Source organism: Podarcis muralis, chromosome 14 (assembly GCF_964188315.1).
Source record: "Podarcis muralis chromosome 14, rPodMur119.hap1.1, whole genome shotgun sequence".
NCBI lineage: Eukaryota > Metazoa > Chordata > Lepidosauria > Squamata > Lacertidae > Podarcis > Podarcis muralis.
This window is the reverse complement of record NC_135668.1, coordinates 28301068-28328786: the sequence shown is the minus strand read 5'-3', so window position 1 is coordinate 28328786 and position 27719 is coordinate 28301068. Positions and strand designations below refer to the sequence as shown.

The 27719-nt window shown below is 42.4% G+C and overlaps 2 protein-coding genes across 8 annotated transcripts in view; one reads left to right on the top strand and one right to left on the bottom strand.

Annotated features, from left to right (window-relative positions):
- MAP2K5 (mitogen-activated protein kinase kinase 5) overlaps positions 1–27719 on the bottom strand; it is a 126976-nt gene that overhangs the window by 27338 nt on the left and 71919 nt on the right. For 2 of the 5 annotated variants that reach the window (XM_028707248.2, XM_077919057.1), the window contains exons 17-20: positions 22473–22502; positions 13103–13156; positions 6550–6576; positions 6193–6225 (exon numbers count right to left, since the gene is read on the bottom strand). In XM_028707248.2, the coding sequence (XP_028563081.1) occupies positions 6193–6225; positions 6550–6576; positions 13103–13156; positions 22473–22502 (144 nt within the window). The remainder of the gene's footprint in view (positions 1–6192; positions 6226–6549; positions 6577–13102; positions 13157–22472; positions 22503–27719) is intronic. The other 3 variants (XM_077919055.1, XM_028707250.2, XM_028707251.2) reach the window with 2 other exon arrangements.
- On the top strand, positions 769–26139 carry LOC144325525 (uncharacterized). Of its 3 annotated transcripts, none has more exons than XM_077919059.1 (5): positions 769–892; positions 2280–2512; positions 17426–17458; positions 18267–18367; positions 24075–24346. In XM_077919059.1, exons 2-5 carry the CDS (start codon positions 2465–2467, stop codon positions 24211–24213), a joined length of 321 nt encoding a protein of 106 aa, XP_077775185.1. In that variant the 5' UTR covers positions 769–892; positions 2280–2464; the 3' UTR covers positions 24214–24346. The 3 variants fall into 3 exon arrangements, 2 of the variants coding, with proteins under 2 accessions (XP_077775185.1, XP_077775184.1); XM_077919058.1 differs by having other exon boundaries at positions 805–973; XR_013390699.1 differs by lacking the exon at positions 24075–24346 and adding an exon at positions 26009–26139 and having other exon boundaries at positions 810–973.

Genomic DNA, 27719 nt, shown 5'->3' with positions numbered 1-27719 from the left:
AGGGACAATTGTGCCTGTGATCCAAGAGTTATTCCCCAGCATCCTTTGATCTTTTTCCTTAACACCTTTGATCACACGCAAACACACAGCTGCTTAGCAAGTTCTCCATATTAACAGGCTGCATGTTACCCCCAGTATATAATAATATACAAATCATTAAAATTTATTAGGAAGGTGCAGGATTAAAACGACCAGGCTCTATTGAGAAACAAGTAAAAAATGCAATTACACATCACCTGTGAACTACAGCAGGGATCAGCACCTGAGCCCCCCAGGGCCAAATCTAACCCCTGAAGACCTTTCCTAGTGGCAAGAAAGGGGTGCAGAAGGAGACATGCTGAGGAAATGGGCACCATTCTCCTCAAAGCAGCCCTCCAGTAAAACTAGCTGCTAAGACAGAACTTACGAAGCTTTCTCCCAATTTCTATTTGTGGCTGAATGTTAATAATTGTAGGGTGGGGATCTCTGAAAGATTTGGGTCACCTCCAGGCAACCTGTTTACTGAGCATTCTTCCTGATTTGCTGGCACAAAGTCTGCAGATGGTGTCAGCTATTTCATGAGCATCCACTCATTTGTTTGCGAGGAGGTTATAAGACATTGCAACATTGTTACCCCATACTTAACACTGCACTTTCACCTTCCTTACTGCAAAAGCTTCAATTTTGGGGAGGGCAGGTTTGTTGCACAAGAGCACCCAAATCAACTTTAATTGCACATCCTGAGCTTGCCAGTAAGCGCCTGAATCCTAGGTCAGTGCCCTTGGTTTCCAGAAGAGTGAGCGGTGCTGTCCACAAAGTACTGCCACAGCGACACATGATATGAGGCTGCAGCCTCACAAGTCTTTGTGGACTGAGTTTTCCTGTGGTTGCGGCTTGAAAAGTGGCTGCTCTGGTAGGTTTCAAAGTTTCCTGCCTTCGATGAGCTCTTTCTGAATCAACTTGTCTACTATGGGACCTTGCATCCTTCTGCATGGTGACAGATTGTCTATTTCTATGCTTTTATAGTTTGAACTCCCCTAGTGAAAGAATCATAGAATTGTGAAGTTGGAAGGAACCCCAAGGGTCATCTAGTCCAACCCCCTGAAACACAGGAATCACAACTAAAGAACCCCTGATAGATGGCTATCCAACCTCTGCTTAAAAAACCTCCACCACCCTCTGAGGTGGTATGTTCTACCGTCAAACAGCTCTTACAGTCAGAATGTTCTTCCTAATGGGATAGAAATATTGAAAAATAAACATTTTCTTCATGCGAGGCACTGAACAGGCCTGTTGGGGCACACCTGTTGCCCTGTGTGGGTTGTGCATGTGCTCTGGGAGCACACCTAACATGCCCCTGTGCCAACTGTACACAGAAGGGGGAAGATCAGCAAGGTTGTGTCCCATTAGTGAACTTCTCATGGAAGAACCACCAAAAAAGTTTCCAAGGGAACCTGAGGCTCTCTGGAACGCAGCTTGGAAATCACTTGTCTAGGCTAATCTATTAACAGTGGCTGCAACTGCTGTCTTTTTTACAACCAAAGGATTCGGTTCTTGTCATTGTGCCATTCTTGCTGCAGCAAAGATGGAAATGTTTTAGTGTGCCTTCCCTCTCTTGCAGTTTCAAACAGCAAAAGACACAGAGATATGTGCAAAGCGTTTAGTGGCCGATTCCACCAAAGGGACCTTCCCTCAAAGAACTGAGCCCATTTATTGTTCGCTTCCACCCCTCCGTAAATGCCCCATGCAGCCTTATTGCTTTTTCATAAAACACTGCCGCAAATAATCAAGCATGACCATTGACACCCGCAAGATTGAGTTTTTAGGAACCATTAAATGAGTTCGGCCTCTTGGGAAGGTTTGTTTCTCAGGTTGGCCTAAAGGTAATTATTCAGCTATTCCTACCTGTAGTTTTACCTTGTTCTCATCTAGCCTTTGAATCATGCACATGGGTAAGGTCACAATTTCTGGCTCCAGTAAAGAGAACAGCAGAAAACATTTGGGCTGGAGTGGAAGCAGTGATGGATAGATACATTCTGACACTTGACTCTCCTCTGTACGCACACATTTAACATCAAAGATGGAGGCATACATGGAACTCTGCATGGCACTCTCTCCCTCGCTTTGTTTCTTAAAAAGTTAATGCAGTTGTTGAAAACACACCGTAGAAATGTTGAAGTGGTGATTTTAAACGTAATAGTCAGAAATAAGCCAGGGGGCTTATTGCTATTTCTAATTTAATTGATCCAGAGTTTTAGACAGTGATCTTGAGACCTGTTTTGTTGCTGTTCCTCTATTAGATCCCTTTTTTGTCAGCTTATCCATTTTTATCGTTTGCGAAACAACCTGAAATGCCTGCCAGAAGGAGTAGCAGCAAAGGATCAAGGCTACACAAAACAGCCCTCCGACATCAAGTCCAAGTCTACCAAGATGCGTATCTTGGCTCCTCAAGAGCCAGATCCTGGAACAGCAGAGACCAGCGCAGATGAGCATGGCTGCTGATTCTGATCAAGCAGACTTTGCCAACCTAAAGGTAAAGGGGATGTGGCGCTCATCTCGCTTTACTGGCCGAGGGAGCTGGCGTACAGCTTCCGGGTCATGTGGGTGGCATGACTAAGCCACTTCTGGCGAACCAGAGCAGCGCACGGAAACGCCGTTTACCTTCCCGCCAGAGCAGTACCTATTTATCTACTTGCACTTTGACGTGTTTTTGAACTGCCAGGTTGGCAGGAGCAGGGACCGAGCAACAGGAGCTCACCCCGTTGCGGAGATTCAAACCGCCAACCTTCTGATCAAAGTCCTAGGCTCTGTGGTTTAACCCACAGCACCACCCGCGTCCCTTACTTTGCCAACCTAGTGACCTCCAAAAGTTTTCAACTACAACTCTTCTCTGCCACAGCCATCACAGGGGAAGGCTGACCTAGCTAAACTGGTCTGATGATGGGTTCCTAAAACACTCCAGAAGGTGGACCCTATGAATGGATGTGCCCCTATGCAAATGCCCCATTCCCAACCCTCAGACCACCCTCTCACCAGTCCTTTGGCAGCCTCCATATGCCCATAACTTTAGTGCAGTAAAGAACCCAGTCTAAGTTGGGAAAAGTATCTTGCTATCCATGGGTTCAGGAAGAAACTTGCCATGCAGAAACAGCTGCAGACTGAAAGGGAGGGGAGTGACTCTGCTCCCCCCACCCCGCACCTACCCTGTGAATTTTAGGACTTTGCCAGCCCTTATTTGCTCTCATGAAGTTGCCACAGAGGGGAGCATTTGGCCCGAGATCATCAGTCTTAGAACACTAAACACTTCTAATAGCGAACACTCACGTTATCACGAATGCACTGAAAACAACAGCAGCTGTACCATACCAGAAAGCAAACAGACCTTCTCTCATGAGGTCCTTATTTAGAAAGAGACACACACATTAGCACAATAAGTGGGAACTATTATTCTCCCCCAACAGGGCTAGATCTTAAAAAGAGCCGAGGGAGGGGAGCAGGGAGAGAGAAACAAGGAGGGAAAACAAAACCAGGCTGCTATTAAGCCAATGTAGGAGGGGAAACCGTAGGGCACCCGCCAGGACCCTAAGGAGGAATGGAAATCAGCTCCATCGGAAGGCAGGGAGCCTAGAAACCAGCATGGCTTTCATTGCACCATTCTGCACAGAATGTAGCTCAGAATCAGGTGGCACTGCTTCCTTGGAACTTCTCTTTCTTTCTTTCTTTCTTTCTTTCTTTCTTTCTTTCTTTCTTTCAACAAAAAAACAACAACAACTATACTAAGCTTATAGTCCTCATGGTGGTGGGTGGGAGAAGGGAAACTGAAAACAGAAGCAGGACATTTGGCAAGATTTGTCTTTGAGGGTTGTATCTAATGTCAGCCTTACTCTGAGCAGACCCTTTGAAATTAATGGACCTAAGTTAGTCATTTCCATCAATTTCAATGGGCATGATCTGAGTATGACTAACACTGGATACAACCCTTGAGTCAGGGAGAGCACATAAAATATAACTTAAGAATGGCCCCATGAGTGTCCACTTGTCTCTAAATATGTGGATTGGGAGCCTGATCACATGCAGACATCATCTACACAGTGCATGGTGGTTTAAGACACTATATTAGGGATAGGGAACCTGTGGCCCTCCAGATGTTGTTAGACTACAACTCCCATCATCCGTGACCATTGACCTGCTGGCTGGAGCTGCTGGGAGTTGGAAATCAACACCACCAGGGAAGGTCACCTTCCCACATGGTATGTGGTTTGCTCTGAAATACAATTTGCCGTGTTTAGCCATTTCAACCTGTAGTTTGGACATAATGGGCTTTCAGACACTTCCAAGGGTGTTATTTCTGTGCACACAAAGTCACGTGTGGAGAAGTTGTTGCAGTTACATTCCACTTACACAACATGGCATCTGTTCACATGTGTGATCATAACTCAAAGACTGCCACACCAAGTTACGAGCATGCATGTCTGAATGGGCCAACACAGGCATAAGACCCCAGGTAGAGCTTATGTATACCTTCAGTCACAATGAAGTCAGTACACAAACACAAACACACAGTGACCAAGTGTCCAGAAATCAACAGATGTGCATATCATACACATGCAAACATAAGTATGTATAAGCATAAGTTTGCTCTGATTTGCAACTTTTCAAGGCACCCATAAACCATCTCCATCCACATGCAGCCCAATTCCTTTCCTCCCAAGTTTCTGGTTCTGTCACATCAATTCCAGGCTCAGCCTCATTCATCAGAAGTTGCTCTGGTAAGTGCAGTTCCCTGATAAAGCAGGGAAAGATTCTGGAAATCAACTTCTGGAACTAAGCAGATGGGCTGCCATTCCAGGCAAAAGTGTGCTAGATCTGCCCTGCTTCCTATGTGTAGGACTGAATTTCAACTGCTGTGGGTTAATTTCACTTACACTGTTGCTTCCTAAAGTGATTAAGGGGTGAACAACTACCACCACCAGAGCGTAAGGAAGAATATTTTGTTAGCTCTGAAAGGGGAAATCTGGCAACTATGATCATCCCATCAGAAGTCAGGTCTCCCAAAGAAAATGGTGGTTAGCAGAGCAAGCACCTAAGTGTTGACAATGTGGATACATACAGTATATTAAAAATCAAAGCACACACACAATCAAATCCAGGTTGATTTGCACAGAGATGCACAGAGGCAAAAATGAATGTCCTGTGTCTGGGGTAAAATGCAGTTTTCCAACTTCTTTTCTGAGAAACATAGTAATGTGACAAAAAAGAGTGGGGTGGTGGGTGGACACAGATTAAATGTGGTGCATGTAAATGGCAGGAGCATTTGAACAAAAATGCACATTGTGCCCTTCCCACAGCTGAATGGCCAGGCATGCAGAAATTTGGGCAACTGGAAATCCAGATAAACAGGAATACTGTTTCCTTAGGCCTGCACTAGTAGTCAGGGGGTGGGGGTGGGGATACCTGATGCCCTGACCCAGAGGCCCACATGTGCTTCAAGGTAAATATAAATCCTCCTGCATGTAGAGGATTCTCCACTAATTTCAGTAGCTGGATCCCACCTGAGCCATGCCATGGACAACTCATGCATTTCACCCGCTGAAACACTCTGAGCAGGCCTTGTGGGTGGGGAGCTTCACATAAGCACCAGAGTTTCTGCTCCTCTTGAGAAATCACTGGATCAGGACTAAATGGGTTCAGGTAGAGGTGTGAACAACAGGGCTCCTGCCGTTTTTGGTTTTTCTCCCTTTGACAAAACCGAACCGAGAGGTGACATTCAAAATGCTCTTGTTTACAGTTCAACCCTGACCCCTTTTAGCAGGTCCTCTTTTGCACACCCAGAGCTGCACAAAAGCCTGCCTCATTTAAAAGGCAAAACGACAACTTCCATTTCTTTGCATTACCACATCTGGCAAGGTGGAGAGGTGATCAATTAATATGGGGGGCCTTTGGGGGTCTCTGTTATCCAAAAGAGAGAGAGGGAGAAAGAAAGAGACTTTCCTGGAAACCGCCTCCTTTTGCCAAGGATTCAATAGGAAGAGTCAGGAAACAGCACAAAGCAGGACAAGGCCAGCCAGCGCTCAGCAGCTCAGAGCCGCACAAGGCAACTTGTCTCGCAGTTGAGGACGTTGGGCCATTGTGCTTCATTAGGAAACAAAATATAAGCTTTCCAGTCCATTAGGAATGACTTTAGGAGTGAAAGCACATAAGACGGCGACTCACCTCATCAACAATGCACTGGAGTAACTGGAGGGGCTGTGATGGAAAGGAGAAGTGGGGGGAGAGAGAAGAGAAGTATTAGGCTATATGCAATATCTTTACAGTGGAGTGGAAAGAAAAAATCATTAATGCAATAAAATATAGCAAGATTAATCAACAGCAGCAAACTCTTATAAAAACATCGCGGCTCAGGATGTCCTATTATTTCTAATGGTACCTAATCTAATACAGGCAGTTAAAGGTTTGCATTTTCCACAAAATGCAATTTGCTAAGTTTAAAACAAGGCATTCAAGCATGCAAAGGAAGCAGCCATCAGGAAAAAGAAAAGTGAATTTTTTCCCCGAACTCATAAAGCTTACCATTAAAGATCCCTGGTTTTTCTGAATCTGAAAAGGAAAAAAAAAGGGGAGGCAATATGTAATTAGCATGTCATAATCAAAATGACTCACTTGGACACATTATGATCACTGAGAGAAAATTATTGTATCGCTGGTGGCAATTTGTGGGCATGTGTTAACACAATTTACATAATGAAAATACACAAATGTTAATAGCTCGCTTCTCATTTATAGGCGAAAGTCAGCAGAATGTTAATTTCACACAACACTTTTTAGTACCCTCCAGGTTGTATTAGAATAGGGAGAAAAACCATAATCCATTTCAAAAGGCTGTTTACGATTCAGATATAAATAATGTTTTATATTGCTAGATTGTGAGCACTGCGCTTAATGTTGCAATCATTGCTAATGTTATGAAGCTCACTCTTTTTAAATTAAAAACCGATTTATTTAAAATTGAAATTAAATCATAGTCAGAAATTAGAATTTTGGATTACTGCCAATGTCTGCTCACAATCTTGCCCCCCCTCTTTTTTTTTTTTTTGAAGGAAACTTTAATTATGTGTCTGAACTATATGCCTGTTCTTAGAGAACAACAGTTTATGCTCCACTTTTTAGAATTTCTTCTGTGCCCCAAACCTCCCACAGCTACTTTCTGAACACCAGTTTTTGGGTTATAATTATCATTTAAGATCACCAGCTGGCCTGTCCCTCCCAAGACTGTAAAATCCACAGACTTAATCTGAGCATCTTGGGAACTGCAGCAAAAGGGCTACCAAACATTGTCAGAAGTGGCTCAAGGGCCACTGTTTAAGGCTCTTATGTTTAAGCTAAGGATGCCAACTGTATAGGTAGGGATGCTGCTGGTTACATCTCTGAAAGCTGGGTCACAAAACTGACCCCCTGACAATTCTACCATTATTAACTATGATTTTCCGTCAACTGTGTGGCTCCTTGCACATATCAACACAGGTCCCTTCCATTCTGCAAGATGCTTCTTTGCCTAAAACATCTTGGGTTCACTCACAGTTAACTTGGCCTGCGCTTTCCATTCAATATTCTCAGCTGAGTAGTGCCAGAGATGATGAATGGCTGTACTTCTCTCATTGGCTTCGAGAGCTCTCCTTCCTCCCTAGCTAGCCAGAGGCATTATCCTATAAATTAGGGATGGGGAGCCTGGGCCCTCCAGATGTTGCTGGACTCCAACTCCCATCAGCCCCAGCCAGCATGGCCAAAGGTCAGGGACAATGGGAGCTGTAGTCCAGCAACATCCAGTCCACATTCCCCATCCCGACTCGAAAAAATTGTTCACAAAAGTAGTAAAAGGTCACAGACATATACAACGCCCACAACAGTGTATGTATTTGCTTCTGGTTGTGCCATTATCAGGGTTCTCTTGTATCTTTCATCCTTATGGTTATTTCCAGCAAAGGAGAATGGAAACGTTCATAATTCTCTGTCTGGTGATAGGGAAAACCCCTTAGAAAATATACAGTGGTACCTCGCAAGACGAATGCCTCGCAAGACAAAAAACTCGCTAGACGAAAGGGTTTTTTGTTTTTTGAGTTGCTTTGCAAGACGATTTTCCCTATGGGCTTGCTTCGCAAGTTAATACAGTTGCGACTTGACTTTGAGGAGCAACTCATAGAACGCGGTGTGGTAGCCTTTTTTGAGGTTTTTAAAGACTTTGGTGATTTTTGAAGCTTTTCCAAAACTTTCCCGACACCGTGCTTCGCAAGACGAAAAAAATCGCAAGACGACAAAACTCGCGGAACGAATTAATTTCGTCTTGCGAGGCACCACTGTACAAGGAAACAATGTGCAACCTTGCACCAACCATACTGGTGGAACTTCATTTTATTTACCAGGATTTCTAACAAATAAGCCCAGCATTATTACGTCTGAACACCTAAACCATAAAAATAAAACACATACAGGTAATTTGGGACATCACCTATAAATATGGCCTGTTAAAAAAGTATCACCTGTGCATTAAACACATCAAAATAGATCTCCTCCAGTCATCTATAAGATTAAAATATCAGTTCTCTATACGTCCCTACACCTCCAGATACCACATAAAGCCAATTATAAACTCTCTTTTGGGGTACTTCAATGCCCCTAGGGTGCTGTTAGCATAAAGTACATTCTACAGCAGCAGCAAAAGATTTCATTTAATAGAAGAGGTTGATGGTAAAGAAACAACAATATTTATTACATTTTTATCCTGGCTTTCCTCCAAGGCATTCAAGGCACTGTATATAGTTCCCCACTCTCCATTTTACCTCCACAACAACCCTGTGAGGTAGGTTAGGCAGAGAGGTGACTGGCCCAAGGTTACCCAGTTAGCTTTATGGCTGAATGGGGATTTGAAGCTGGGTCTTCCCAGTCTTAATCTAATCACTACCCCATCATGGCAGGATAGGGCAGGAAGTTACCAGTGTTTTTGACATATACCTCCTTGCACGGGAATGTGCAGCACATAAGTGCATGGGAGAACTTCCCGGGGTTCTGCACTTTATGAGCCATAATCCTGAGGAAGGTGAGCACTTTGCACTTGCCAGAAGTCACAGGGGAGAGTATACTGCTTCACTTCTCTTGAGCAGCAACACCTTCCGTGAGCCTGCAATCTGGTGCAGTTAACATCCCCATCTGTTTAAAACCGTGCCTTCAAAGAACCACACGTTCCTCTCTAAAGAGGGCAAAGTGTGTGCATGTTGGTCTGATCAGAAACAACATATGCATGGCATAGCCCACATCGAGGGGTGGGCAGGTGGGGGCAGAGTAAACAACACAAACCGCAAGGGGAGCATGCTGTATCTATATTTATTTTCAGCTACATACCATTTAGAGCTATTATGATCCTGCATAACACAATATGCTGTTTACATTACAGGGGGCAAAATATCTGGCCGACAACCTGAATTGAATATTTACCAGTAAAATGACAGCTAATTGGGTTTATGAAGGAGGGCTTTCCTTCTTGCTGTAATGGGGAAGCCTTAATAGAAGTAGGGAACGAGATGGGATGAGGAGGAAGTAAGGGGGGGAGTGAAGGGAAACCACAGCTGTTCAGTCCTGTTGAACTATGGACTTGTCTGAAGCCAGGATGAGCTCAACTTGAGTCTACTGGCTTGATGAGCAGAACAGGGTGACAGGATTCTATTCGCAGGAAGCAGAGGAGGAGGTTGTGGGCATAAGATGCTAGGATTTATAAAGGACAGTTGACTAAAACCTTTGGGGAAAGACTCTATTATACAAATGTTCCAGAGAGGCAGCCAGGTTAGTCTCTTGCAGCAGAAACAACAAAGGGTATTGCAGCATCTTAAAAATGAAGAAAGAAAAAAAAGCTATGGTTTTCCCAGTAGTGATGTATGGAAGTGAGAGCTGGACTATAAAGAAGGCTGATCGCCGAAGAATTGATGCTTTTGAATTATGGTGCTGGAGGAGACTCTTGAGAGTCCCATGGACTGCAAGAAGATCAAACCTCTCCATTCTTAAGGAAATCTGCCCTGAGTGCTCACTGGAAGGACAGATCGTGAAGCTGAGGCTCCAATACTTTGGCCACCTCATGAGAAGAGAAGACTCCCTGGAAAAGACCCTGATGTTGGGAAAGATTGAGGGCACAAGGAGAAGGGGACGACAGAGGACGAGATGGTTGGATAGTGTCTTCGAAGCTACCAGCATGTTTGACCAAACTGCGGGAGGCAGTGGAAGACAGAAGTGCCTGGCATGCTCTGGTCCATGGGGTCACGAAGAGTCGGACACGACTAAACAACAACAAAAATGAAGAAATTTATTACGGCACAAACTTTTGTGGCACATTTCGCCAAATGTGCTTACTGAACCTTTATCTATGCCCTAATTATCACAGACTGTATTTTTTTATCTCATTGCCATTTATTTCCCACCTTGGAATTTTCTGCCAGCTAAGATTTCACTCCATGCACCTGACAAAATGGGCTTCAGACTGCAAAAGCTTATGCCACAAGACATTTGTTAGTCTTTAAGGTGCCACAATACTCTTTGTTGTCATTGTTCAGCAAATGAAGAGAGGTTCTAGGTTCCAACTCCACATATCAGGGAGGATGAGATGTAGAATAAGCACCACAACCCTTGAAATACTAGATTCTATCCAGATGGCCTAAGCTACTCATGGCCGGGGAACTGGGGTATGTTAGGGATTGGCCAGCCAAGCTGCACCAAGTGACGTTGGCAAAACTTGTTGCCCACAATGGGAGAAGCCATTTCCATGCTCATACTACATGACATCACTATAAGTGACATTACAATATTAAAGCATAAGAAAAATCCCCCACTGTGCTCATCATTTGTAAATCTTCCTTATATGTACATGTTGCATACATGGGAGTCCTAGAGATATGATTCTCACTTTAGGGCGCAACAGATCTCAGAGTCAGTCCTGGATGAGCCCTGCCAGTGGAGGTGTCCATGTCTAAACCTCAGAAGTGGAATAAGTTGCTCTGAACAGTTGTGGAAGTCCCAGCTGTGGAGGTTTTAAGAAGGTTGAAAGGATCCCTTCTGCTGCAGAATATCCTCTTTTGGGCCATGAAATCTGATGATCCACAGTTCCTTCCTAGGGACTGACTCCATTAAGATGAATGATGAAAACAGCCTTCATGAGGCTAAGTGTCCAAGTAGAGTTTTGACAAAGTGCTGCGGGTCACAAAATGGCTGCAGCCGAGGCATGGCACAACAAAATGGCCGCCACATTTGAAATATTGAGGAAAGAGACAGGGACACAAAATGGTGCAGGCATGCACCCCAATCATTCACTGCCTTACTTGATCGCAGAGAGGAGCTCTTTTCACCTCTCTGCTGTTTAGAAGTGGGAAGGGTATCCAATCCTGGTATCCAGTGAAATGTGGGCATGTTTAAGAAGACATGTTCAATGTAGGAGATGCTGAGCCAGTGTAAACAGGAAATGAGCAGGAACAGCAAACATCTCTCATGCATTGTACATTTTGAGGGGAAATTTACTGAGACCTTTCACAGGTGCCATAGGATCTACTGCTGGCACACTGGTGCTTGTGGGGGCTGCATTGGTGGCTCTTGGTTTATGCATATTGCTACCATTGTACAAGTACCGCTATCAAGAAGCATGGATCAGTTGCCATGAGAAGGGCGTAACTGCCTCCATGGGAAAAGTGTAAATTGACCTAATTCCATGAACAATCTCAGCTGCTGGTCATGGAAGATTGTAAAATAGCGTGGGATTGTAAACAAAAACTGGGGGAAGCAATCCTTGCAAATGCTCTTATTGCTACCACTAAGCACCAACGAGATACATAGAACTCCTGGCTTTTTAATAACTTGACAGCTTTATATAAATACGAGAGAGTGAGGGAGGTGGGGTGGGGGGGTGTACCTCAGAAACTGCTGCTGAAGGAGACAAATGTTTTCTTGAGGGGGGACAATTACAGGTCTCCCATTTCAAAAGGTGCTTTGGAGGAACATGCAGCATGAACTATAACTCTGAAGCACCTTTTGAAATAGGACAGCTTGTAATTGTTGCCCTTGAAGAAGACATTTGTCGGAACATGTTGGGCAGGGCATTTGACCAATAAATTCTCCTTCAGGTTCTTTTTTTGTTGGTGCTGTCTTTTTGTGGTTGTTCTACTTTTAGCTTTACACTCATGTCATCCTTTTCAGCAGGAAGACACAGAGTACATGCTATTGCTCAACTGAGGTATTACAGTGCAATTTCAGAAATTCTGCATCAATATATCTGTGCCCATTAGCCAGTACTGATTCAAATTTCCTAAGACCTTCAGTTACTCCTTAATGCCACTGCTGAGAATGACAGACAGCTATTTCACTGATGTCTTGATGCAATATCATTGTAACTTTAGTCTTTTCTCCATTAAGTAGAGCTGCTCTGCTTTTTTGCCTCTGAAATACTATGAATACACTTTAAAAAGCTGTATGTTGTTTATGGTGATCTACCACTCCAGGTAATTTTGTTTGTACGGCTGTGTTTCCTCTTAATCTCTTAACTCTGCTAGAATATCTAAGTGCTACAGCTATATTTTTCCCAGACCCTCAATGGCAAGCTGCTCAAGCTGTACTTATATTAGACATATTTTTCACTGTAAAACAATATTGTTTACAGTCCACAACACTGGCACATCTCTGGAAAGATAAAACAGCTGTATAGCTGGGACTGCTACCTTTGCACACAGTTCACGAAAAAGCAAAGAATATGATTTTATTACATACTGAATTTTTTTTTAAAAAAGTCAATATAAAATGCTGCACAGTTTGAGCCCTCTCCCTCTGCCCCACACTACCATGGGACAAGTTGGTCTTGGAAGCTCTGATGGTCCAATCCTACTGCCCCACATGGCAAGATTTATTATGGAGGGGGATTTTACATGCCGTCTTCTCCAGAGGCTGTACCAGAAACTCTGCTAGAGCTTAATTTTCCTAGAAAGCTAAAGAGCTCCTAGCAGTGACTCACTGTGGCCTCCACTCTTTCTCATCTGCACTGCAGTGTCGTGCTGTGGTTAAGGGACTGAGCTGTGAACCTGGAAGACTTTGGTTCCAACCTCACCTGTACCACGAACTCACTTGGCTCACCATGCTCTCTGATGTTCAGCGTCCACCCCTGCAATATGGAGATACATCTTAGCACCCTACCTTACAATCATTACTTCAATACTGTACATGAAGTACTTGGAAAACTTTAAAGCTCTACAAGCTCAGTTGGTAGAGCGTGAGACTCTTAATCACAGGGTCCTGGGTTCAAGCCCCTCATTGGGCAAAGGTTTCCTGCATTGCAGGGGGTTGGACTCGTGTCCCCTTCAAATCTACAATTCTATGATTCTGTATATGCATACTACAAAATGATGCCAACAATTAATTAATTCTTTCCTGTTTGTAATGCTGGGGGACCAAATTTGGAAATGCAATTTGTATGTAAACATACAAAACAAGCAAAGAATAAAGTATAATATTCTATAAACTCCAAGGTACTGGCAAGCTAGGCAGGGTGCTCAGTAAAACCTATTTTCTGAATGTTCCTGTCTGGGGGGAGAATAGGTTACAGGGAATTTATGCCTTTGTTTTGAAAAGTTGCTTTTGAATAGTTCTGTCTCTATAGAGATATTTTCAACAGAAGTGACAAGGAAGACCTCTGCTACCTCCTTCTGCTTTATAGCCCATGCTCAAGCAAGAAACTCAGGTGAATGCCTCCTTCCATTAGTTGACACTTGCCACAGTTCCCATTTCCTCTTTATCTCCATCCCTGGCATTGGAGCCTTTGCTGGAGAAAGCCTCTTCTTATATTGACTAACAAATCTGCATTTTCCATAGCTATTTAGCTGTTCATGCTAGTAGAGTAATTAATAATAAATAATAATATTATTATTTATATCCCACCCATCTGACTGGGTTTCCCCAACCACTCAGGCGGCTCCCATCAGAATAGTAAAAACTTAATGAAGCTTAACAAAAGAATGAAAAGACAGCAGCAAAAAGAGGCATCAGGAGAATCTAATTTTGAAAGAATCTGTTGCACCTTATTTTTTCCTCAAGATCTGAGCAATTTATGAATTCTAAAGATTAAACTGCCTTATATGTTAAAACATTCCATTTCCCTCTATAAATAATATTTGGGTCAAAGACAATACTAGTTCAATTCTTCATTCCAAAGAATTAAGCTCCCCATTTCTGTGTTTCCGGGATAGCATAGATGGAAGAAGATATTGCCGCACAACATTATTATTTGGTTTCAGTTGTAAAGTGGTCTAAAAGATGTGATCTATATTTAATTACTTATGTAGTCTTCCACTGTCTCACAGAATGTGTATGTATGAAAGCAGATATCCATTGCCAAATAAAAAGTCAATATCCCCAAGAATTATGTTTTTGGCACAAATATAAGATGTCTAATAAGAGCAGGAAAATCTATATGTGTATAGGATTTCTACAGCCATAGGATAATAATAGCAGCTGTCAAATCAACTTAAAGTTATCCCCCTGGAATATTAAAAAGCAAATAGCAGATTTCTTCCAATGTATTCTGCAAAGAGAACCATATACTATAAAGACTGAGAAATATTACATATAATAAAATATGATCTTAAAGATCTTTGATTATAATTCAGCACAGAAAACAGCACCACTTTGGTATTAACATGTGAACAGTGTTTAATGTCTTTTAAATGGTTCAATATTGTAATGTATGCTGATGACACCAGAGTTTCACTCTTATTCTGAAACCAACTGCTGCCGCTCATCAATTTAGTCTCACAAAATAAATGAATGCTTAAATGACACTTCTGTCAAATGAAAAAGAAAACCCTGCAAAACAGCTTTTCCATGCACTCAAGTTTAAAAAAAATCATGTTGTTGCTGTTTTTCCCCTCTCCTTCTTTGACAAGTGGCTCTTGCGTTGAAATGAAAACAGGCCAAACTTGGTCAATATTATGGATTACATATAAGAAAAAGAACCTTGGACCTTACTAATATCAAGGAGCAGAAAGCAACAGCTTCAATTAAAACCAGCCAATTATTCAGCCCTTTAAGATGCAGCAAATAAATGAATTGCTTTTAAATGGAAGTCCTTGGATGAAGAGCTCTTTGACCCACAATTCAATTGCACTAGCAGGAATCATAATGAAGGAGGAATTTGCTGAAACAAAATATTTTTTTCTCCCCTGGAAGGGGAAAAAAGGCTTTTGAATGAGTAACCGAGATGCATTTACAAATATTCTCCATTGCAACAGGGAGAGAAGGGCTAGATTATAAAGGGGGGTGGGTCACCTTGAGCTTTGTTTACAAATTACTTTTCCGCTGGCTGAATTCTTACCTCACCACATGCCTCCCTGTGGCTCCCTTTCATTTGGCAATTCCAGGCAGACTTACACCGCTATCTAGAAGCTGAGGGTGCAGAAGCCCTTCCCAAGAATATCAGAGCCTGCAGACTCCTCTCTGATAATCACAAGACTGTGCCCAACAATGCAGTGAGTGAGGAAGATGGCACTCTCTCTAGACACACTGGAGCACCTGTGGGGCTTGGTAGTGGGGCAAGAAATGCTGTGGCCCTCCTGGAGGGAGAAACACAGTTCATCAAGTTGATTCCCCCCTACTCTAAGTGCCTCTCATAAATGAAAGGCAACAACTCATGACATTTCATCCAAGAGACACCCTCAATGGCAACTGGGAAGAGAGAGGTGGCCAACAAGGATTGGACAGGCACTGCTGAACCAAAGGAAAGTTACGACTTTCCCACAAAGTTTTTGCTTCTTATCTTCTGCTGTATACTCTCATGCAGTGTGCACCTATTTATGACACGTCAAGGGTAAAAACTAAAACTAATATTTATATCCCTTTGCACAAAGCTGGGGATGCCTAAGGCAGCTAACCACTAAGGCAGTTAGCAATTTTAGGAATATTAATTAGTTAAGTCAAAATGATTCAAAGATAAATAAATACACAGCAAATATTGTGTGTTTCAAATGCCTTGAGGTTTGCTGACCTTAGCAAAATGATGCCACAGAGTGACAGTGTAATACAGTAAGTCCACAACTTATGCAGAGGTTGCGTTCCGGGGATCACGCCTAAAGCCAAAATTGTGTCTAGTTGAAACCCGTTGTGTTCAAAACCCGTTGTGCCAAAGTCATTTTCCTGGAACCCCGCCCCCTTTCTGCCCCTTAAAAAATATTTTTTTTTGCCCCTTCATAAAGCTGATTGTGCACAAGTTAAATGTGCAGAAGTGGTGGGCTTGCTTGTATACAAAATTAGGCAAAAACAGTTGCCCCAATCCAGTGACTGTCCATGTATAGAGGACAGAATACTAAACTCATTAGGAAGGGCTGCTACCTAACTGCATCCTTCTGTGAATATTTTGTGCCTGTCTAGAGATGCTCTCACCTCTGAACAGCTTTGCCGAAACACCAGAACCCATATGGGGTCCTGGATCAGGGTAACTCATGAGAACTGATCCAATGCAGGATTTCTACCTCACCCCACCCCCATTAATAATGTTTTGGACTGCTGCCTTCCTTTATAAAATCAACCCAAAAGAAGAGCATGTTCAATCTTGCTCTTTAACATTCTCTATTATTCACTTTTGTTTCCATCGCGCTGGGTGCCTCTACCCGGAGAGAAGCAATATGTCATCATTTTGTTGAGCTAACTGGCCTAACAGTCTTGTCCCTTTGAGTTAGGAACAAGACAGCAACACTTCATCAAACCGTTGGCAAAAGCCAGGCAGGAAAGGGCTGGCAGAAGAAATGGGAAGCAGCCAAGTTTTCAAATCTGGTGACTTGATTAGCCATTATAGAAAAGGGAAAAAACATGTTGGCCCCCAAAGTTGTCCCCTTTTGAACAGAAAGCTCCCACTAAATATCACCTCCATCAGTCTCACCATTGCAGTTTTGTAATAACCCGTTTCAGCGCTTGCTAGGTGAACATTTGTTGAAAAGGCATCTTCGCCACTTGCCACTACTGCCTCCTCTTTTTGGGGTTTCCTCTCCCCCTCCCCTCCTTATCATACTCCTTATTTGAAACAGATTTTTAACAGATAATCTTGCTCGTTATAACAATATCTCGCTTGCATTTTATTCAAATAATTCTTAAAAACAGCTTTAAAAGCCGTTTGGAATAAACATCAAGCTCACCATCAATCAAAGGCAAAAAAAATTTCTGCTGGCGGTTGTATAAACATCAGATCAACTCACTGATGTCTTCAAGGATTTCAGACTGAACCATAAAAAACTCCATTAACTTCTGACAAAGAATGCAAATTAATCGCAACATGGGGTGAGATGAAATTAAAGGCTCTTTTCTAATCAATGACAAGGCAGGATGAAATATTTACTCCTCTCTCTCTCCTCCCTCCCTCCCACCTCCAACGCTTGCCTGTGTTCAGGGTTGCATTCCTCAAGCCAAGCCCAAGCAGAAGGTGAGTGCACAAACTTGGCCACATCAAGAACTGCTTAGATCCTCTCAGCCCTAAAGAAATCTGCTTGCAAGTTGCACAGATTCAACACGCACACGTGTGCACACACACACACACTCCAAATCTCAGGTGCGCCCAATTTGTTATTCACACTCTCCTGTGCCAGTGAAAAGGGGTGGGGGTGGGGGGAGAGGAGAAAGAAGGCTGGCACAGACAGATGCACCAGGAACCTGAAATGACAGTTCTGCCCTCCGGAAGCACGATCACTACAGAAAAATCTAGTACAGCCTCCAGGTGAAATGTCTGGTGCTCCATATGGAGCAGAGAAAATTAACAACAAGATGGAAATCTCACAAGCAGCAGGGAGCTGGATTTTTTTGAGGGGGGAGGGGGGAAATGAAATTTAAAGATGAAGAAGGAGAAGTAATAAATTAATGGGGTGTGAAAACATTCAAAGCTTTACAATACCAGGGGCACTATTTGCTCAGATTTTTTATTTTTTTTTTAGAATAGGAGGGGGGGAGCACCCCCCTTCCAAACTTCAAGTCATTTTGATGTAATTTATTAACAAAGATCTGCAAGTGTATCCAAAAATAGGTAAAAGGGGTTTTAGCCAGATCCAGGAGGACTAGTTTAAATACATTTCTCAGAATCCTTCAGTTTTCAAGTGTTGCCTTAGAACACTTTTGCAATGGACTTCTCCTTGCCCCTAACTTGGAACACGAGCAGTGACTACTTGACAGTGGCAACTGCCTGCCTTTCTCTGCATTTTTGTACTGTTAAGCATGTCTCTGCCTTCTGTTTAAATCAGGGCAAGCTGAATATCTGGAAGAAGAAACTGTACTGCACTGTATTTCAGTTCGACAATTCTTTCCACACAGAATCAGAAAAAGCCTCCAAATCAGCATTAAGGTATTTAGAACTTTTTAAAGACTCACAGATATACACAAACATACATCTAAATGCAGTTGTTGGGTTTTTTTGGGGGGGGACGACTAACTTGGAAGAAAATATTTTGGTTTAATGTTTGAACTCACAGAAAAAGTCATTTATTGTCATGGAGTGTTGGCTTAAAGTCATGAACTTCACCCCAGTTTTTGTAGATATTTATACATACATCAAGATAAGAACATTCCTTTAAATTATTTCTTTTGATAGAAAATACCTCAGGCTTTGAAAAGGATTTCATGTTTCTAAGAGATTGTACTCTATAGCTTCTTAGAGATTTCTGCCCCCTAAACAGCAAATAAGTGGTTATCATCACAATAGTAAGTTAATAAAAACATTAAGTGAATCAAGAATTTGCTGGATTGATCAAACCCGAGAGTTTGTTTGTGTAAACACCTGGTAACAGCAGTGGCTGGTCTAATTATCACAATATTTAAATGTTTTCTCTGCAAATTGACACATTTGCAAGTGAACTGCAAATGAAAAACACAAATAACGTTCACCATTCATCAAAACCAAAGTCCTGAAAGCACTTACAAGCTTCTCATGTGACTTGCATAAGCAGTTGTTTCGCATCTATAAGAATATTGTACATAAGATAAAAAATATTCAGTAGGAAACACTCACTAGGAAACTTTTTTTTTTTTTGCAAGTCCCCTGTTGAAACCAGCAGGAGCTGTTCCACATTTCGCACAGGCTGTTATGCCTCCAGGTGTTTTGCTTCCAGTGAAGGAAGACAAGATTCCCAATTTACAACGTCCATACTGATCCCAAAATGCCTCTCAGTCCTCCTGCCCCAATCTGGGAGGAACTGAGAAGACAACACATACACACAATGCAACAAAATATAGCAGAAGGATATATGGCCTGAAAGCATGATGGCCTGAAAAAATGGTGACAAGGAATGGCTGACCTTATAGATAACCCATAGTGGAATTTCTGAAAAGTCAGGAATTTAAGCAGGGATGACCAGCATTATTGGTCTGGGGGGCCAATTCTGCTTCTTTGAGTGAAATGTTTCAGTGGCTTACACTAACCCAGAAGGCAGAATTCAAATGATTTGAAGGCAATTTTGGGAGTCAAAAATATATGCTGATATGTTGAAACAACTATGTTTGTCAGAGGGAGTTAACTTAGGGATTACTTATAATGACTATCAAAATGCATTAGTGGAAGGGTGAAACAGGCAAATATGTTCCATGCTTCCTCCATGATCAACTGATTTTCGTACGTTTTCATGTTAACCACTTTTTGCTATGCACCTGCAACAAATACACTTCTGAACATTCATTCCTCCCCCACAGCTGTTTCTACATATATATTTATTTCTGGAGACTATTTCTGAGATAGCTGCGCATCTAGCTGACATAATGTGCACAGCAACTTGCTTTCCCCTGGCACCCTCCCTGCGAATTGCTGCACCATGGGCTGGGTTTGGGTCCACAGGATCATACTTCATGTTGCTATGGTTAGGCGAGATGTAGCTTTGCTGCATGATTTGCTCCAGGATCAGACCACCACCTGTTTAAATATTTCTCGGCCACCACCAGTTTAAGAAGAAGAACAGATGGTGCATCTGCTGACTCTTTTAAAGTCCATAAAATGGTTAAGAAGAAGTTGTTGTTGTTTTTTAAAAAAAAGTAAATAAGTGCTCCTAAACACAAGGAAAAGACAAAATCTCTTTCTATTATTCAATAACCACGGTGGTGAGGCATCTGCATAATCTAACCATGCATAAATTAGAATGTGTTATTTGCATAATAATAGCAAGTTAATAGATGCTTAAAGAGCACAGACCAACACCAGCTTTAAATCAGACATGCCTCCAGGCACTTTGGCCTGTATCAACCAAGACTTTAGGAAAAATGGGTACAATCCACCAGGGAATGGGTCCTGCACGTGGATCACTAAAATGACTCAGAGCTGTGTAAGAGATCCCAACTGATTGTACACAGCCCCCATCCATTTTGATGCAGAATATACAGGTGATGTTGTGGGTGATTTCTACCCCATGTCCATGAAACAAAAAAGCCAAGATAAATAAATAATTAAAAATGAGGAAGAACACTCCAAATAACTTATATTGCTGCATGGGCATAATTCTTCAAGGACAAGGACATCATCCTTCAACACTTTTCCAGCAAGAATAACAGCAGGTCTTCCTCCCACCCCTTGAACTCCTGTCATCCATTTGTCGTGACAGGTATTTGCAAAGAAATACAGCCAGAAAGGGACAGCTGACTAGCGTACTGGAGACTTTCTCTTCTCCTTTTGATATTTTTATAGAGTATATTCAACAAGCGTATACGCTATGGGGGGGGGGAGCAGCGGCTCACAGCTTCTCAAACAGCAGTGCCTTAACAATAGTTTCCAGGGAAGTCTAAGGATATTTCCCGCCTGAGTTCAGGTGTCGTACTATTGGTTTTGACTCAAGTTAAGATAATAGAATTGTAGAGTTAGAAGGGAGGGACCCTGAGGGTCTTCTAGTCCAAGACAAGAGAGGAGATCTTGGTTTGGGGACATAAGAAAGTAGCAGGGTGGTAGGTTCCACCATTTAGTAAGCAACCAAGGCCTGGTTCTCGTTGAAGTGGAAAATCTGAATACTCTTCTATCCAAAAAATTTCCTCCACATTAAGCAAACAAACCTACATGGAAAGACTAGACCCTTTGTCTTCAACATCTCCCAGACATGCTGCTTTCTATGTAAACTGAACAGAAGAGCAGGCACCCCCCCCCTCATGTCTGTAGTCTGATATGGTTCAGGACTGACATAGTTTTACCACCCCAATGAGAAGAAGGCCCCAGATGTATTGGCAGGTCAAAAAAGGGTAGGTTCACCAGATTTTTCCAGCACCAAGTGAAAACTTTTTAGACACTCCATGTTGGACATACACAGAGTCATGAATGGCTCAACACATATTGAATCATAGTATCACCAAAGCCCTTTTAAACAAATCAACTTCTGAACAAGGGTTAGTCAGCAACACGCTGATGGGTTGAATGCTTCAGAAATACACATAGCATGTAGGTATTTGCATTATACTCATACAACATTGCACATCAATAGTCAGATGAGCCTTAGGCACAGGTCTTATGATCTATGTGGAGAAGAGCTCCTTTTTCAGATCACTTTGTGATTGCTAAGACATCACCTTTTTTTCACCTGCGGCACAGGCAGCAATATGATCACTCTGCTTATTTATCTTATTAGATGTCTTATCAGCCCTTCACCACAAGGTCCTAGAGTGGGTCACCACAATAAAATACACAATAATAAAACTAATATATAACATAATTAATGTAATAATATAATACAATAAAATATAACAGTTACAAGTATAAAACAAGGAATGTGTAAAACCTATTGAAACCAGTTCCAATGCAGATGCAGATGCGGACTGAAGACTGCCACTTAAAAAGAGGTTTACACTGAATTTTTTTCTCACATGAATTGCTAACGTGCAGGAACATCTCCACTACCTAAATATCAGAAGGCAATATGACCAGGAGTCTGGCTCTCAGTCACTAGCCTACCTGGACAGTGGCCATTAGCCTAGTTGTTGGGGTTCATCTGGCATCAGTAATTGCCATAGACAATTGCTGGGATTAGTATTGCATTAGCAGCAGTATCCCTTTCCCAACAGCATGTTGCAATTTACTTAAAATAAACTCATACTTTTAAAGATCCCCAGCTTCAGTCAACACTTCCCCCACCCTGTATCAAGTCAGTTTAACCACAGACACCCCACATCTCCCCCCCCCCATTAAGATTTGCATTTAAAAGTTCTAATCATTCTGTCCAAACAACTGGAGTGATGCAAGGCTTTATACCCCCCACTCCACAACACATTGCTGAACTCATTTAATAGCCTCAAATATGTCAAATAAACCTGGAGTTTAAAAACAGAATGAGATCAATGGCAGTTTTGGACAATTCTGCAGATATTACTGTTAGATTTAACAGGGCAGATTTATATGAACCTGGTTGCAAGGCTCACAATTGCTCTCTGCAACTTCATACATAGGAATGAACGCCACAGTGGCAGTCAGTGATAATGAACATTCTTACCTGAGGATACGGGAACCTCCCGAGAGCAAGCTGGGAAAGGAAATAATATTTGTCTAGTTAGAGAGATTTGCATTAGGGGTTGAGGAAAAGGAGGGGGGGAAGAGAGAGGAAGAAGAGGGGGAGAATAACTAAAAAAATCAGTACAGCATTGCATGTAAAATGGACAGAGATAGAACGAGGAGACGCTGAAGCAAAAATAACCTCTAAACATGGAGAACAGCTATATTTAGAACAGACAATCACACAGAAGAAGAGGTCTGTTAATACATCTGGCGGCCTACCCACCCACCAACCCTGCCCACCTCTGATACCCCCAATCCTAATTCAATGTATTTGGATGAAGAGAGAAAACAGTGTGAAGTGAATAGTATGGAGAAAGCACCCTAGACGCTAGAGTATGGACACTGGTCATATTCTCACAATACATTGAAACATCATTGTCCCACTTTAACAGCCATGGCTCCCACCCCCCACTCAAAATGAATGATTCCTGTGCACTATAGTTTGTTAAGGGTGCTGGGAATTGTAGCTGTGAGTGGGGGCTCTCCTAACAATTCTCAGTAATGCTAACAAACTGGGCCTCCCAGGATTCTTTGGGGGGAAGTCATGACTGTTAAAGTTAAATAATGCTTTAAATGTATCGTGTTGATGTGAAGAGTGTCAAGAGTGTCAAGCTGTAACTGAGGCCCTTTCTGGTTTTGAAATGCAACCCTCATGAGACCACAGCATCGTGTTCCACGTTAACCAACAAGGAAGGAGCACCAGCCTTTGGGTCTCTGCCCACTGTAGGTAACAAGGATTAAAATCTTCACGTCTTTCATAAGCCACGGGGAAGAGTTTGTCGTTCCACCATGGCTCTAAGGATTGAAGGGCACTTAAATGGTGTCAAAGGGTACCAAATCCAAGAGAAGTGATTGCTCCCTCCCTGTGGGCCACTCAGGCACAGCCCAGTTCTATGGGGCTCTGAGTCTTTTCGGTCCTTTCAGAGGCCATACGCTGTCACTCCAAAAAGGATGCACAAGGCCCAGAGCAGCTCATACAGCTCCACCGCCCAGGCCTCACCATTCCAAGCCAGGGTGGTTTTGACTCCTCATTTTTCACAACAAAATACTTCACTGATGCTCTTCCACAGATGCTCACTGGGTTTGTGTAGAGTAGCAGTTAGGGTGTTGGATGTGGGAAAGCACATACAGTCCATTAGATGGCTTTGGCAAAACCACTCTTTTTCTAGATTGCCTTAAAGGGTTGTTTTAAAGAGGAAGCATACTACGTTGCAGTCTGCACTAATCCTTTGGATACACGGCGAGTAAGAATTCAAAACCAGCACCCTCATAAAAATGATATTTTTGGTCTAAAACTTGCTTGCCAGAAGAGTGAACATGCCTGCACACAAAATGCAGTTCAACATCCAGCACAACAGCAAGACCCTTATATGTTATGCAAATTAATACAAAAGAGGCATGCTTATACAAATTAAGCACATTTATGCAAATATAATTTATTTTGAATACAGAATTGGGTTTCATCAGTATAGAAATTGTTATTTTTTGCATATAGAATGCAAACAAGTCTTGACTATAATTTATTTATTTTAAACACAAGCCCCTCTGTTGGGATTTGCTTCAACTGTGAAGAGGGAGCAGCACCCAAGCAGCAAGAAACCCAATTCAAGAACCATTGTTCTACTGGGCTAAGCAGAGTCCTCCCCCCTCTCCAAGATTGTCAAGGTATTATAAATTAAGAAACTCACAAAAGAGCCTGTAATCTTCCCCGAAATAGCCTGCAGATATGTCACTGTACTAAATGTGTTTCAGATTTAATGAAGCTTTAATGTCCTTTTTAATTTTGCCTGTTTCAGTATCACCAGGGGTCGAGCAAGGCAATCAGCACTCAAGAGGATGGTTTGGTTTAAAACTAGGAAAAAACTCATTTGCTTATGAGTTGCACTGTATTTTCTTAATTAAATTTACTGAGTAAAATGGTTTTAAGTTCAACCAACCAATGACCTCTGTATGTAGATTTAGATTTATAAATAGGCCAACAGCTAAAGCATAGAAGCCAAAAAACACACAAAACAAAACCCAACCATGAAAACAAACAGATTAGGGCTTTGCCAACAGGAGAATTGCCTCCATACAACAGAAGCCATTTGAACATAAAATGATATATAATCCCGAGAGGAAAATTGAAAAGATAAAAGCACACAACTTAAGACAGTCAATCAGAAAAGTCAACCCGTTCCATTGCAGTTTTGGGAACATATTCCCATTAGCCCTCTTAGCTTTTGAATCCTCCCGGCTTGACAAGTTAATAGATCGGTGCCTCAACACAGTGGAACCCTCCTTATTTGAATCTCGATTATCCAACACGCTTGCTTATTTAAATTCATCGCCTACTACATTTTCATCCAAAATGTCACTTCTGAACACACTGGCTTCCCATAGCTCCTCCTTGCAGCAGCCACATGCTCAAGATGGTCCTATGAAGAGGTCTAGACTGCACATTCTGTGGATTATGCAGAAAAGTAAAGGACACATTTGACAAAATGCCAAGCATTCCCTGCAAAGGACAAACAAAACAAAACCAAGCCCTGCCTTAGTAATTTTATTCCTGAAATGCAAGACCCCTGAGCATGCTGAGCTGAGACAAATCTTGGAGTTATGGAAAGCGGGCAGTGACCAAGTGAGCTCTGTAGATGCAAGTACATTTCTAACAGCCCTAAAACATATGCAACGGGTAGGAGATTAAATTTTGCCATCCTCAAGCTGCTACACCACAGTATCTGATCCACTGCAACGTCACAGTGGCTCTGAGGTACCACTCCTGTGCAGTTCCAGCATGCTCTCCAACGTACCAGAAGATCCACCTCTTAACAATATGATCAGCTTCCTTGTCACCCCCATCACCCAAATATGACCACCCCTAAGCCATCTCTTATGCTGCTGGGGCTGCCCTGCCCATCTTGCAAAGGAGCTATGCTCACTATGCCCCAGATTCAACCACTTGCACTCGCTGATGGGTGGCAGGGCCGGAAAACATCTCTCTCAACCTAACTCCTTGGAGAGCCAACACCAGTGGGAATAGACAGCACTGGGCTGATTCTGTATAAGGCAGCTTCTAAGATTCAAATGCATCTCTAAATCAGGGCATGACGCCTCAGTGACTTGCTAGGAGAACTGAATGAGAAAGATAAGTGTGAAGTTGTTTGTTATGTCCATGATTAAGAATAGTGAAAGGAGCTTTAACATTCACAGAATAGTATAAACCAAGGATGGGGCACCTGTCCCCCCCGCCAGCCCAGTAGCTGTTGGACTCCAACCCTCATCAGTCCCAGGCAACATCACCAATGGTCACAGATGATGGGACTGTAGTCCAACAACAGATGGAAGGCCACAGTTTCCACACCCCTGGTATAATAGGTACCTCATGCTGCTCTTCAGTGGTGACTTCCTATTTACACAAACCCTGGTGAGGTGTATCTGTCTCCATCAGTACTGAATTTTACAAAGAACTTGAAAACATTCTTCTTTACCCAGGCATGTGATGTCTGAAGGATACTGTTTCTGGCAACCCTGAGATCACTGGATGAGATCATGTTTTTAACTGGTTTTTGACTGTTTTAACTGTAACTGCTTTTAGAATGCTTTTTTTTTTAATAAAAAAATTGCTGTGGATTTCTTCAGGAGGGGTCAAATCAGAATACACATCTTTCCATCCTACCATGAAACTTTCAACATACCTTCAGTTATAGCGACCTTCCAAGGTGCATTCGGCTGCTGGGGGAAGGCACAGACTGAGGGGCACTTAGAGGAACACATGCAACAGCAGTTCAGTGTTAGAGAACACATTTTGCATTTCACGAAGAGCTAAGTTCAATCTCCAGCATCCTAGGGAAGCCTCAGCTTCACACTCTGGAGAGGTGTGGCTGGTGGAGGAGACAATGCTGAACTGGATGGACCAATGATCTGATGCAATATAAGGCAGCTTCATACATTCATATACAAGCAAGCCGGCCGTCAACGTTTTTCCAGAGGTCTGGGAGCCTCACCTGCCTCTTGTCTACTGGCAGCAAGAGGGACCCCAAGGTGGTCTTGTTGCAATTCCACCTTTGACTAGTTCTGGGTGGCAATGTACTCATTAAATCCCAGCTTAACATCCCTCAAATGGCAAGTTCAAGATCCACTGCAGGCTTGAGTCCTGACACTAATGTAAGCAGAAAGCCACGGAGGAAAGGGCATGCTGAATATTGTTTTTAAGGACAATGATGCTATAAAGTCTCCTGCCCACCCTTCTTTAAATTACTCTGTGCGACTTGCAAGTTTGTTTGGCTTTTTAATTTACAGTTATACTGAAGAGCACAGGATGGCTTTATTTAGTTGCATTCCATGTTTCTCAGCATAACTGCAAATTGAAAATAAGCACTTACGATACTGCTTGTGATCGAGCTAAAGAAGAACTTTATAGTCTGAAATGTTCTAAAATTTGTTCTTAATTACTTTGTGCACATTTTACACAATTAAATTTCCATCTCAAGATTTTGCATTTAGATTGTGCACTGCAGTTAAACCCTCAATTTAGAGGAAAGCAGCCGACAGTTTGGAACATTCAGACATTGGAAACTTTTTTAAAAAAACAACAACAGACCAAACAAACCCAGACATAACAACTGGATTACCTGAAACTCACATGGTAAGATTTCATTTCCGAGACCAATTTGTAGATTTCTAGATTCAAGGTTTAAAATCGCCTTAACATTCTACTGACAAAGACCCTGATAAATATTAAATACTGCAAGAAGAAGCCCTATCGTTTTTCCTTCCTACCTATACCAATTCCACTGTCCTCTTATTGCTCAGTTTAAAAAAGAATCCAGGAGGATATAACCGCAATTTACTCATGTTAAAGTGCTTTGGAGGTTAAATTGGCAACAAAGAACAAGAGACGCAAACCACCTTGAAATAGGGTTTCAATTAAATGAGAAGGATTTAGTAACACAGGTCCAAAAGAAAAAAAAAAGGGGGGGGGGAGAGTTACAAATTAATTTAATCTTCTGCCTATAGTTCGCAGCTGCACTCCAAAGTGTCTGGGGCTTAGAAACAAAGCAAGGCAAGGCCACTGAGCGGAGGAAGCTTCCATTTTTAATGTACAAGACCATTAGCTGATAACTTGTGGAATGTGCGACCCCTGCAGAGGGCCATGAGCCCGAGTAACAGAGACAGATGAAATGACACGACTGTTGGAGGCTGC

What these genes read in the sequence shown, in the direction of transcription:
- LOC144325525 (XM_077919059.1), top strand. Translation starts at nt 2,465, where the DNA reads ATGAGCATGGCTGCTGATTCTGATCAAGCAGACTTTGCCAACCTAAAG. An exon ending in CAGACTTTGCCAACCTAAAG is followed by an intron (nt 2,513 to 17,425) that starts GTAAAGGGGATG and finishes GCCTGTGTTCAG; the next exon opens with GGTTGCATTCCTCAAGCCAA. An exon ending in AAGCCAAGCCCAAGCAGAAG is followed by an intron (nt 17,459 to 18,266) that starts GTGAGTGCACAA and finishes TGTTTAAATCAG; the next exon opens with GGCAAGCTGAATATCTGGAA.